Source organism: Octopus sinensis, linkage group LG24 (genome assembly GCF_006345805.1).
Source record: "Octopus sinensis linkage group LG24, ASM634580v1, whole genome shotgun sequence".
NCBI classification, from domain to species: Eukaryota; Metazoa; Mollusca; class Cephalopoda; order Octopoda; family Octopodidae; genus Octopus; species Octopus sinensis.
In genome coordinates this window covers 2,275,500-2,287,999 of record NC_043020.1, presented here as the reverse complement: position 1 = coordinate 2,287,999, position 12,500 = coordinate 2,275,500, and the positions used below count along the sequence as shown (strand labels likewise).

General features: G+C 39.0%; 1 protein-coding gene across 1 annotated transcript in view; it reads left to right on the top strand.

Annotated features, from left to right (window-relative positions):
• LOC115224043 (integrator complex subunit 13) overlaps positions 1–12,500 on the top strand; it is a 417,069-nt gene that overhangs the window by 325,703 nt on the left and 78,866 nt on the right. Inside the window, exon 12 of the mRNA XM_036513075.1 lies at positions 374–450. Coding sequence (XP_036368968.1) covers positions 374–450 — 77 coding nt within the window. The remainder of the gene's footprint in view (positions 1–373; positions 451–12,500) is intronic.

The following is a 12,500-nucleotide window of genomic DNA, read 5'->3' as shown; positions in this document are numbered from 1 at the left end:
ATGAGATATTGGAACATGTAGTCCTAGTCTGCTGGCTTGGCTTCAAGAATCTGTCATGGAATTCTTTCCTGCAATGATGGAATCCCATGTCTGTAGTACCAGAGCTGTGACCTCTCACTGTAAAGAATAAACAGCTTGAACAGGAGAGACCCTCTGACCTATGCACCCTGTCGAAGGATGTTACCCTAGAGATCCTAAGGGGGTACCCCATTTTGGCTGCTTGTATTCATGATTATGTTCCTGTAGTACATTTATTTATTTATCTATTTTTAATTATTATATTTGAATTTGTTTTAAAATTGTTTTGTCATTGCTTTTTTTTTAATTTTCTCTCCTTGCTGCCACACACATCCATCCACCCATGACCATCCAGCCAAGAAACACATTGAACGAATGACCAGATACTGGCCAATGGTCATCAGTGATACACTCATTTTCAACATGAGACAGGTGAGTGACTTTCAGTACTACTACTACCACTACTACTACTGCTGCTGCTGTTTGTTGTTGTTGTTAAGCAACAAGACGGTTAAGGGTGATTAGGTGATGGTCTAGGGCTTAGGGGTGGGAGACCCCAGACCTTGGAAAAAAAAAACTTTGGTCGTCTTGTTGTAGTCGAGGGCTCTTCGTTGACACCCAACACCACTGGTTGGTGGCCCTCGGAGTTGCTGGAAATGAAGATCTCCAGGTCCAAATTCTTGAACGGCTACTGCTGCTACTACTACTACTACTACCACCACTGCAGCTGCTACTATTTCTACCACCACTGTCACCAGACCCACTACTACTACTACTCTCGCTGCTGCTACTACTACTACTACTTATTCCATCACCATTACTACTACAACCACTCTTACCACCACGACCACCACTACTGCTCATATGATCACTAGTTGCTGTTTAACCTTTAGTCGTCCTTGATTGAGCAACCCTATGATCAATGTCATTCCATTTCTCTGTCTTTTTCCCTCTTCTCTCTCCTCTTCCTCTTCTTTTTGTCTGTCTCTCTCTCTCTCTCCATCTCTCCCTCTATTTCTCTCTTCCTTTTTCACAGCTTTCTCTCTCTTTATTTTCTCTCCCTCCTATCACTGTCACTCTCTCTCCCTCTCTCACTTGTCCTTGCCCTTCTCACTCTCTCTTTCTCTTATTTCTCTCTCTCTCTCTGTCTCTTGTTATCCTTAATTTGTTTCTACTGTGTTAATGAACCGAATATAACCCTAGTTTAATTAAAGCCCCTAAGTCTGCCCTAGATCTATCCCTCATTAGACCAAGTGCACAAGTCTACAATAAGTGAATTTGTACAGCATTAATGAAATGTAATATCAATTAGCAACACTAATGCTCCCTAATTGAATTATAATATTAATAATAGTAATTAGGCAGTGAGCTACCATAATTATGCCAGGCAAATTGTTCAGCAACATTTCATCTGTCCTTATGTTCTGAGTTCAAATTCTGCGGAGGTCGACTTTGATTTATATCCTCTCAGGTTCGATAAAATAAACATCAGTTCAAAATTGAGGTCAATCGAATTGAGTTACCCCTCCCCTGAAATTACTGGCCTTGTGCCAAAATTTGGAACCAGTATTAGTAAAGACAATATGGTGGTGAGCTGGTAGAATTCTTTGCTCGCCAGACAAACTACTTAGTGATATTTTATCTGTCTTTACATTCTGAGTTCAAATTCTTCTGAGATCAACTTTGCCTTTCATCCTTTCGGGGTTGATAAAATTAAGTACCAGTTGAACACTAGGGTTAATGTAATCGACTTCACGCCTCTCCCAAAATTATTGGCCTTGGGCCAAAATTTGAAATTAACATTAGTTTTGGGATAAGGCGTCAAACTGACAGAATTGTTAGCATAATGGCCAAAATGCTTAGTGGCAATTCGTCCATCCTTACTTTGTGAGTTCAAATTCTGCTCAAGTCGACTTTGCCTTTCATTCTGTTGGAGTTGATAAATTAATACCAGTTGTAGGTGCAGGAGTGGCTGTGTGGTAAGTAGCTTGCTTACCAACCACATGGTTCCGGGTTCATTCCCACTGCGTGACACCTTGGGCAAGTGTCTTCTATTATTTGGTCACAAGGCCGACCAAAGCCTTGTGAGTGGATTTGGTGGACGGAAACTGAAAGAAGCACATTGTATATATGTGTATGTGTGTGTGTGTATATGTTTGTGTGTGCGTTTGTCCCTCCAACATCGCTTGACAACCGATGGTGGTGTGTTTATGTCCCCGTAACTTAGCGGTTTGGAAAAAGAGACTGATAGAATAAGTACTAGGCTTACGAAGAATAAGTCCCGGGGTTGATTTGCTCAACTAAAAGGCAGTGCTCCAGCATGGCCACAGTCAAATGACTGAAATGAATAAAAGAATTAAAGAATATATCTTTGTTTCTGTGTTACCACCACCATCACCACTTGACACCAGGTGTTGGTGTGTTTACATCTCCCTAACTTAGTGGTTCAGTGAAAAAAACCGATAGAATAAGTACCAGGCTTGAAGGAAAAAAGCTAAAGTTCTTCAAGGCAGTGCCCCAGCATGGCCATAAATTAATGACTGGGACAAATAAAGGATGAAAGATGAAAGACCTATAGCATATTCAAAATACCGTGGCATCTGTCGGAGATAAGGGGTTCCTACAAGAAAGGATTATTTTTTAATATGGAATTCTAAAGGCATTTTAGTCTAATCAAGGTTTCGGTTTACCATTTTGTTGGCATATTTCTAGTGAAATGCACTTCTTTTGTTTTAATTAATCTTCAAAATAACGAAGAATTTTGTTAAAATGACTTTATCATTATTAAGCTGATGTTTGGAAAATTTCGATGGAATCTTTTAGTTTAGCTCACTTTAGACCTGGGGGTTTGTATTATTTAATTGGGGGTGGGTGGGACTGGATGGGTTGGCATCAAACATGTTATTAAGATGGAAATTTCCTAAACCCTCTTCATAATCTCTGATGGATTTAACATTGCCAAACCTTTCAAAGACATTTTTGTGATGTGTTCAATCATTTGTGCAATTTAACTTTTTTGAAAGAGAGAAAGGAAAAAAAAACATTTATAAAGATATATTATCATTATTATTAAGGCGGCAAGATGGCAGAATCATGAGCATGTTGGACGAAATGCTTAGTGGTGTTTTGCCTGTTGCTACATTCTGAGTTCAAATTGCACTGAGGTTGACTCTGCCTTTCATCTTTTTGGAGTCAATAAATTAAGTACCAGTGAAATACTGGGGTCGATATAATCGACTATCCCTCTCCTCCAAATTTCAGGCCTTGTGCCTGTAGTAGAAAAGATTATTATTATTATTATTATTATTATTATTATTATTATTATTATTATTATTATATTATTATTATTATTATTATTATTATTCTGTAGTTTTATTTTTATAGAGACATTCAAAGCCAACCTGGGGATTTTTCTTCCTCGGCATTGCTTGTCTCATGCAAGTTTGCAACCGCATGCAGGATTACCTTTTGGGATGGTGCCCTGTTGCTTTCCAAAATGCTATCAGAATTTTCTTTAGGCTGCAATGATGAATCTTTGGCTGGTGAAGTTTGCTTTGCCCGTGTCTGCAATTTCTTTTGGAGTCCATGACATTATGAGCGCCACCGACACCAACTACCTGTAAAAAATATTCAGATCTTAGATAATATGTCGAATTCCTGTATATCAGTTATGTAATAAATATACTTGGTACTCTATGACATTTTAAAAATCCAAGATACTAGCATTTGAAATGTGTCCCATTATTATGGGCCACCCTCTATATTGTAAAAAGCACTTGTGCTGGTGCCATGTAAGGAACACCATTTGTGGGAGCCATGTAAGGAGCACACATGCTGGTGCCACATAAAGGCACCTGTTATTTCTTTACTGCCCACAAGGGGCTAAACACAGAGGGGACAAACAAGGACAGACAAATGGATTAAGTCAATTATATCGACCCCAGTGCGTAACAGGTACTTAATTTATTGACCCCGAAAGGATGAAAGGCAAAGTCGACCTCAGCGAAATTTGAACTCAGAACGTAATGGCAGACGAAATACCTATTTCTTTACTCCCCACAAGGGGCTACACACAGAGGGGACAAACAAGGACAGACAAATGGATTAAGTCAATTATATCGACCCCAGTGCGTAACAGGTACTTAATTTATTGACCCCGAAAGGATGAAAGGCAAAGTCGACCTCAGCGAAATTTGAACTCAGAATGTAATGGCAGACGAAATACCTATTTCTTTACTGCCCACAAGGGGCTACACACAGAGGGGACAAACGGATTAAGTCGATTATATCGACTCCAGTGCGTAACTGGTAGTTAATTTATCGGCCCTGAAAGGATGGAAGGCAAAGTCGAGTTTGGCGGAATTTGAACTCAGAACGTAGCGGCAGACGAAATATGGCTACACATTTCGCCTGGCATGCTAACGTTTCTACCAGCTTGCCACCGTAAAGGCACCTGTGCTGGCACCACCTGTCACGAAACAGCCTTCATAGGTTCTTCTGGTTGTTGTTGAGGAGTAGTAGTTGTAGTAGTAGTAGTAGTAGTAGTAGTAGTAGTAATTATTGTTGTTGTTTTGGTTGTTTACATCAAGATCAGTCCTGATTGAGCAGTCTTTCCTCTCTGCTCTTCCCCATCACACACACACACAACACATCCATGAAGATCCCATTATTTTCCGGACATCTACGACTACTCTGTCCAGTGTATCTGTCTCTTTTTCCTCTCTTCTCCTGTCTTGTTTCCAAAGAAGAAAGCATCAGGGGGGTGTTTTGACTGCTATTTCCAGCAAGTCACAGCAGCCTCCCCACACAATGGAGAGACTTGTTCGTCTTTTGACTAATCTTTTGTTTGACATCTTCAACAAAGTGAAACAACAGCTTCTCCTTTCGTCTTCCAATTATTCCATTGTTCATTTAATGTCTCACCTCTACTTTAGGTCACCCCCTCCCCTTTCTGTCCCACCCCCTTCTCTCTCTCTCTCTTTTTCTCAATATACTCTCTCTCTCTCTCATTCTCTCACACACATGTTCTCTTTCCGTCTCTCATATATGCTCTGCCTTTCTCCTACACTGTCTTTCTGTCTTTCTCTCTCTCCCTCTCTCTCTCTCTCCCTCTCTGTCTGTCTCTTTCTCTCACTTTCACACAGCTTCTCTCTCTCTCTCCTTCTCTGTTTCTCTCTCTCTCTCTCTCTCTCATACAATCTCACACATGTTACCTACATGTTTCTCCCACATGCTCTCTCTTTCTCTTACTCTATGAGTCTCTCTTTCACACTCTCTTTTTCTCATTCCCTCACACACTCACACTGCTTCTCTCTCTCTCTCTCTGATTACTTCTCTCTCTCTTTCTCTCACAATCTTTGACACACCCTCTCTCTCTCTCCCTATTTCTCTCTCATTTTCTCCTCTCTCACTACTTCTCTCTCACAATATGTCTCTCTCTACATAAATTGTGTGTCTTCACATGTAGGAATCTGTGTCTATGCATACATGTGTATGTGTGTGCATGTGTATATCTATCCATATACACATGTGTATGTGTGTACAAAAGTTTAAAGAAGAAGAGGTAGAAGAGGAAGAAGAGGAAGGAGGAAACGAGACGAAGCCACCATTTGTTAATTGTCTTAAAACCTCTTTGTTGATTAAAAACTTTTCATTTCAATTAATAATGGAGACGCTAATTCTTTTTTTCCTTCGGTGTATATACATGTGTGTATATATGCGTAGATAGGTGTATATGTTTATATGTGTATATGAATATGTATTCATGTGTATTTGTGGATATTTGTGTTTATGAATACATAGGCATGTGTATACGTGTACATGTATGCATATAGATATACGTGTGTGTGTATGTCTGCATGTGTGGATGTATGTATGTATGTATGTATGTATATGTATTTCAGTGTAAGTCTCTGTGTGAATATGTGAATGTATATAAGTATATATGTATGTGTGTGTGTGTATCTGCATCTATCTATGTAATTATGCCTGTAAGTACTGATATATCCCTGCATATGCATGTGTGTGTGTATATATATATATATATATGTGTGTGTGTGTGTGTGCGTGTATATATATATGTGTGGTGTGTGTGTGTGTGTATATAATGTGTGTGTGTGTGTGTGTGTGTATGTATATTTCTCTTTGAACAGGTGTCTGTGTGCGTGTATATATATATATATATATATATATATTATATATATATATATATACAGACACACACACACTCATCTGTTCATAGAAAAATATGCATATATACATACACACACATTCATAGACATACACACACACATTCATACACACACACACATTCATACACACACACACACACACACACAAATATACTGGTGAAGTTTTGTGTGAGTGTTTCCTCTGAATTTTCCTATTCACATGCAACACTCGCACAAAATGTGTTGCTTCATACAGATGTCAGATCTACAGCTCTGACTTCGGGAGCTACTCTTCTTCCTCCTTCTCTTCCTCCTTGGACATCCGCAGGCATTCTCCATCCTCTGCAAGGTTGACACATGCCACCTACATTCGCTCACATGTAGCCCTGTATTATGTATATTTATTCAGAGCGTAGGAAGACAGCAGAAGCTTCATGAGACGTGAAGTAAATTGTTTTTCTTCATGATAGAACTCACAGAAGATAGACACAGCTATAAATCATTTCCCGTGAAATTCTGGGGCAGGGGCCTCATTGATTACATCAGACCCCACTAATTAACTGGCACCTACTTTATCGATCCCGAAAGACAAAAGTCAATCTCGACCTTAGTGGAATTTGAACTCAGAATGTAAAGAGAGCTGCAGCTAAACAGATTGCCTGACTTGCTACTAACTCTGCCAGGTCACCACCTCAATAATAATAATAATAATAATAATAATAATAATAATAATAATAATAATAATAATATTATTATTATTCAAATAATAATAACTTTATCTATTTTTTCTGTGTTAATTGTAAACAAGGGAAAAATACACACATGCATGCATACATACATACACACACACATACCTATTTCTTTACTGCCCACAAGGGGCTAAACACAGAGGGGACAAACAAGGACAGACAAACGAATTAAGTCGATTATATCGACCCCAGTGCGTAACTGGTACTTAATTTATCGACCCCGAAAGGATGAAAGGCACAGTCGACCTCAGCGGAATTTGAACTCAGAACATAACAGCAGACGAAATACCTATTTCTTTACTACCCACAAGGGGCTAAACACAGAGAGGACAAACAAGGACAGACAAACGGATTAAGTCGATTTATATTGACCCCAGTGCATAACTGGTACTTAATTTATCGACCCCGAAAGGATGAAAGGCAAAGTCGACCTCGGCGGAATTTGAACTCAGAACGTAACGGCATACGAAATTCCGCTAAGCATTTTGCCTGGTGTGCTAACGATTCTGCCAGCTCACCGCCTTTGTATACACACACACACACACAGACACACACACAAACACACACACACACACACACACACACACACACACACACACACACATTTATTATTACTTCTAGTTCCGTGCTCGTTTCTGACAGCCCAATATTGAGTAATTGACAAAAACAATATAGCATGGTATAATCTATAATATATAACATATAACATGTAATATATAATGCAATTTGTGATAATAATAAGTTCAGTTGCAGTGGACGTTGTCTTCAAATCTCGTTGAAACATAAAACCTTAATACAACAACGCATGGCAGAAGCACTTCATCTAATGAAATTTTCTCCGCTTACTCGATCAGCTGGTCTTCTCTTAATATCAACATGAATTTTCATCAAATTTGATGAAGTATTACTATTACCATTGAAATCGTTATCATTTCTGCTGTCCTCGCATTGATCGTTATTATAATCTTCTGCTTGTAAATCAAGCTCTTATTTGGCCAGCGTCAATCAATGTTCCGTTTCCATTCTCTGTAACGAGAGAAGCGCTGTTTCCAGATTGCATCTCCAATTCTACAGTATCTCACGCAGAACCGTTTATTTCTCTTATATTCTGTCTGCTCATTTACGGTTTCAAACCTGAATGGTTTTTGACGAAAGATCAAAGTCCAATGAAATGTTCTGCTTTGTGATCGGAGAAAACCATATCCTGTCCATCATTGGGGAACCAGTGAAGATTGTCAGGAAGGTCTTCAACTGCAGTCTGGCTCCATCAAAGGTTGGTTGGGAGCTGTAGTGTAAAAGCCAAGGTCACAAGGAAGATTCTACCAGCATGGGATCCTCTCAAATGTATTCTAACTCAGAAGTTCTCAACAAGGGGCCCCTTTAGCCCTTGGTGATTCACATAAGATTTTAATAGAGGTGGAGGCGATGGTGGTGATGGTGGTAGTGGTGGTAGCTGAAGCAGTTAGGGACAATGTTAATAGTAAGAGACATGAAGGACATTGGTGATGGTGGCGGAAGGGAAGGCGGCGAAGTGAAAGGCATTGATGGTGGTGGCGTCAGAAATCTGAATGGTGTGTGTAGCAGTTGTGGTGGCAATGGTGGTGGTACTGGTGATTGTGATGGTGGTGGTTGAAAACAATCAACAGAAAGAGAGAGAAAGAGAAAGAAAGAGGTCAGACAGAAAAAAAATTGTACTGATCCATGAATGGGATGACAAAATATGTTGTTTATCATGCAGCTTTGGAATAAGTTCCAAGCTGACAAATTATTTCATTGTTTTGATGAAAATTGTTCATTGCTTGAAAAATATTGGTCAAGTTTAATAAAGTTTAATTTGTGCTCAAAGCACGAAATGTCATTATTGGGCTCAAGGCCCAATGAAGAGCCCTCCACAGGAGCTGGCTTTTAAGCTAGTGATAAATTTGTAGAAGTATCTTTGCTGCTCAGTATAGAATCATGAAATGGTTTTAGAGCCAAGCTATTCAGAGGCTGAACATCAGTTTTGAGAAAAAAAAACAAATATGAGGGGAAAATGTGAATGAAATATTCAAAGACACTGTCAGAGGCATTTTAGTGCTTACCTGATGCGACATCAGAATAAAAAATGTTGAAGTATAAATTACAGGAATGGACAGGTGCTCTCCTTATTGGTGATGCTCAGAGATTCTGTCACCAGAATTACTATGAAGTAGATAAACATTAAATATGTTTTGAATTAAACATTAACCTGGAGAAATATTTTTTATGAAATAGAAACATCATCATCATCATCATCATCACCACCATCATCTGTTTGCTTGAAAACAGGTGAGGGTTGGTGATAGGAAGGGCATATAGCTATAGAGTATTTGCTTCCACAAATTTCATCCGACCCATGAAAGCATGGAAAAGTGATGATGATGATGATGATGACAGTTGTAGTGGTGGTGGTGATGATGATGATGATGATTATAATGATGATAGTTGTAGTAGTGGTGATGATGATGATGATGATTATATGATGATTATGAGAGTAGTGGTGTGGCAATAATGATAATGATTGTGATGATGATGATGATGGTGGTGGTGATGATGATGATGATATTGGTGTGGCAATGATGATGATGATTATGATGGTGGTGGCGGTGATGATGATAGATGATGATGATGGTAGATAATGATGATGTTTCTATTTCATAAAAAATATTTCTCCAGATTAATGTTTAATTCAAAACATATTCAATGTTTATCTACCCCATAGTAATCTACCAATTTGGAAAATTGATTAATGTTTAAAGCCATTATTTGCTGAAAATACTCAAAAGACAGAACCATCTGCAAATTTGAATGAAGAGTGCGGAGTTTAGTTGGACAAATCATTTTTAAGTAACTTTTGATTAATTAAAAAGTGTTCTTGCAGAGAATCTCATTCTCGTTATTGTCTGCATTTTCGTTGCTAACGAAGATCTTGGTTTGACTACAGACAGGAATGGTTCAGTCTGTAGAAGGTGTTTTATCACAAGACGGCCACCTGTTGATGTATTTACCACAGAAGAATTACCTGCTGCTGAATCTAATTTATCTTGTATCGAAAGTGGAAAGAGTTAACAAAATGTAGGAACGGCAAACCACCGCCACCGCCACAACCGCCACCAACACCACCAACAACACCTCCACCACCACCAACACCACCACCAACAACAACACCACCACCAACAACAACACCTCCACCACCAACAACACCACCACCACCAACACCACCACCAACAACAACACCACCACCAACAACACCACCACCACCAACAACACCACCACCAACACCACCACCACCAACAACAACAACAACAACAACACCACCACCACCACCACCAACACCACCACCACCACCACCACCACCACCACCATTACCACCACCACCACCATCATCGCTAAAAATCCATTGTTTCATGCATGGCATGGGTCACATGGAATTTGTTAATTGGATTCGATAATTGGATTCTATTCCTGTTGCCAACCCTCACCTTTTTCCAAACAAGGTGATATTTCCTCCCGGGGCCAGACATGCTTTTGTTTTTTTCATGGAAAACTGGAAACAAGTGACCTTGTTTGTGTGGTGATACACATCTACAACTGTCAGTTGTTGTCTAGACAAGGGGACACACACACACACACAAACACACACACACACACATGTCTGTACATAATGCATACATATGCACACACACACACATTCGCACACACACAAACACACATTCACTGTCAAACTATCCGTGGACATTAAATGATGATAATAATGATGATGATGATGATATGACATATACTCTTTACTCTTTTACTTGTTTCAATCATTTGACTGCGGCCATGCTGGAGCACCGCCTTTAGTCGAGCAAATCGACCCTGGGACTTATTCTTTGTAAGCCCAGTACTTATTCTATCAGTCTCTTTTGCCGAACTGCTAAGTGACGGGGGCGTAACCACAAACCCAGCATCGGTTGTCAAGCAATGCTAGGGGGACAACACAGACACACAACACACACACAATAATCATCATCATCATCATCATCATTTAGCGTCCGCTTTCCATGCTAGCATGGGTGGACGGGTCAACTGGGGTCTGTGAGCTGGAAGGCTTCGTCAGGCCCAGTCAGATCTGGCAGTGTTTCTACGGCTGGATGCCCTTCCTAACGCCAACCACTCCGCGAGTGTAGTGGGTGTTTTTTACGTGCCACCTGCACAGGTGCCAGACAGAGCTGGCGAACGGCCATGAACGGACGGTGCTTTTACGTGTCACCGGCACGGGGGCCAGCCGGGCTTCTTTCAGTTTCCAATCTACCATGTTATTTCATCACATCTGCCTCAGTGTCAACCCATACATATTCTCCAATGATGTTCTCTTTAATACCACATGTATCCAGCATATGTTGTGTTCACACATGTGTCATCTCTTCCTTTCTTTTCACTTTTTGCCTTAAACCTTCTTTTCTGTCATTCACATCCTCTTATCTGCTATCTCTTATCGTTTGGTTCTTTCTCTTGTTTCGAGTCCTTAACTTCGTTCTGAAGTTATGTGTTAAGGCTGTTCAGCTGTGAAGCAAGAATGAAATTCTTCATGTAAAACTTTGCCATTTTTTTAATAGTGGATTTGGATAATTCTTTGAAGATGTCAGATCAGTTTATCCTTTATATTAAAAAAAGATGGATAACATTTTAACATTCTTTTTCTAACTTAACACTTTTTTTTTCACTAAGGAAAATACATTCAGTTTTTGTCCTTTGAAATGAAAAGTGAGAATAAAATTTGTGGTGCCAATAATTCAGCAGAAGGCTTAAGAGATAATCAAAGACAGCAAACAGAAATACCTTCCTTACTGTGTATCTCTCTCTCTTGCTCTCTCTCACTCTCTTTTTATCTATCTATCTATCTATCTATCTATCTATCTATCTATCTATCTATCTATCTATCTATTTATCCATCCATCCATCCATCCATTCATTCATTCATTCATTCATTCATTCATTCATTCATTTCACTGTCTTCCTTTCTCTCTGTCTCTGTTTGTCTGTCTGTCTCACTTCATATATATATATATATATATAATATATATATATATATATATATATAAATGGCGGTGCCCCAGCATGGCCACAGCTCGTGAGCTGAAACTAGATAAAATAAAATAAAATAAAAAAAATATATATATATATATATATATATATATATCGTATATATATGTATATATATCGTATATATATGATATATATGTATATATATATGTATATATATATATATATATATATATATATTATATATTATATTATATATATATATATATATGATGGCTGGGTGCCCTTCATTGTCAGTCCTTACCCATTTCCAATCTAGGTAATATTTCCCCCATGTAAATTCCGTTTACGCAGAATATTGGAAATAAATGACATCCATCTAAAATAATCGTGCTTCGGATTCTGTCTACCAAATCCCCTCACAGGGCTTTAGGTGGCCTGGGACTATTGTAGAAGACACTTGCCCAAGGTACCACACAGTGGGACTGAACCTAAAACCTTGTGGTTGGGAATTAAACTT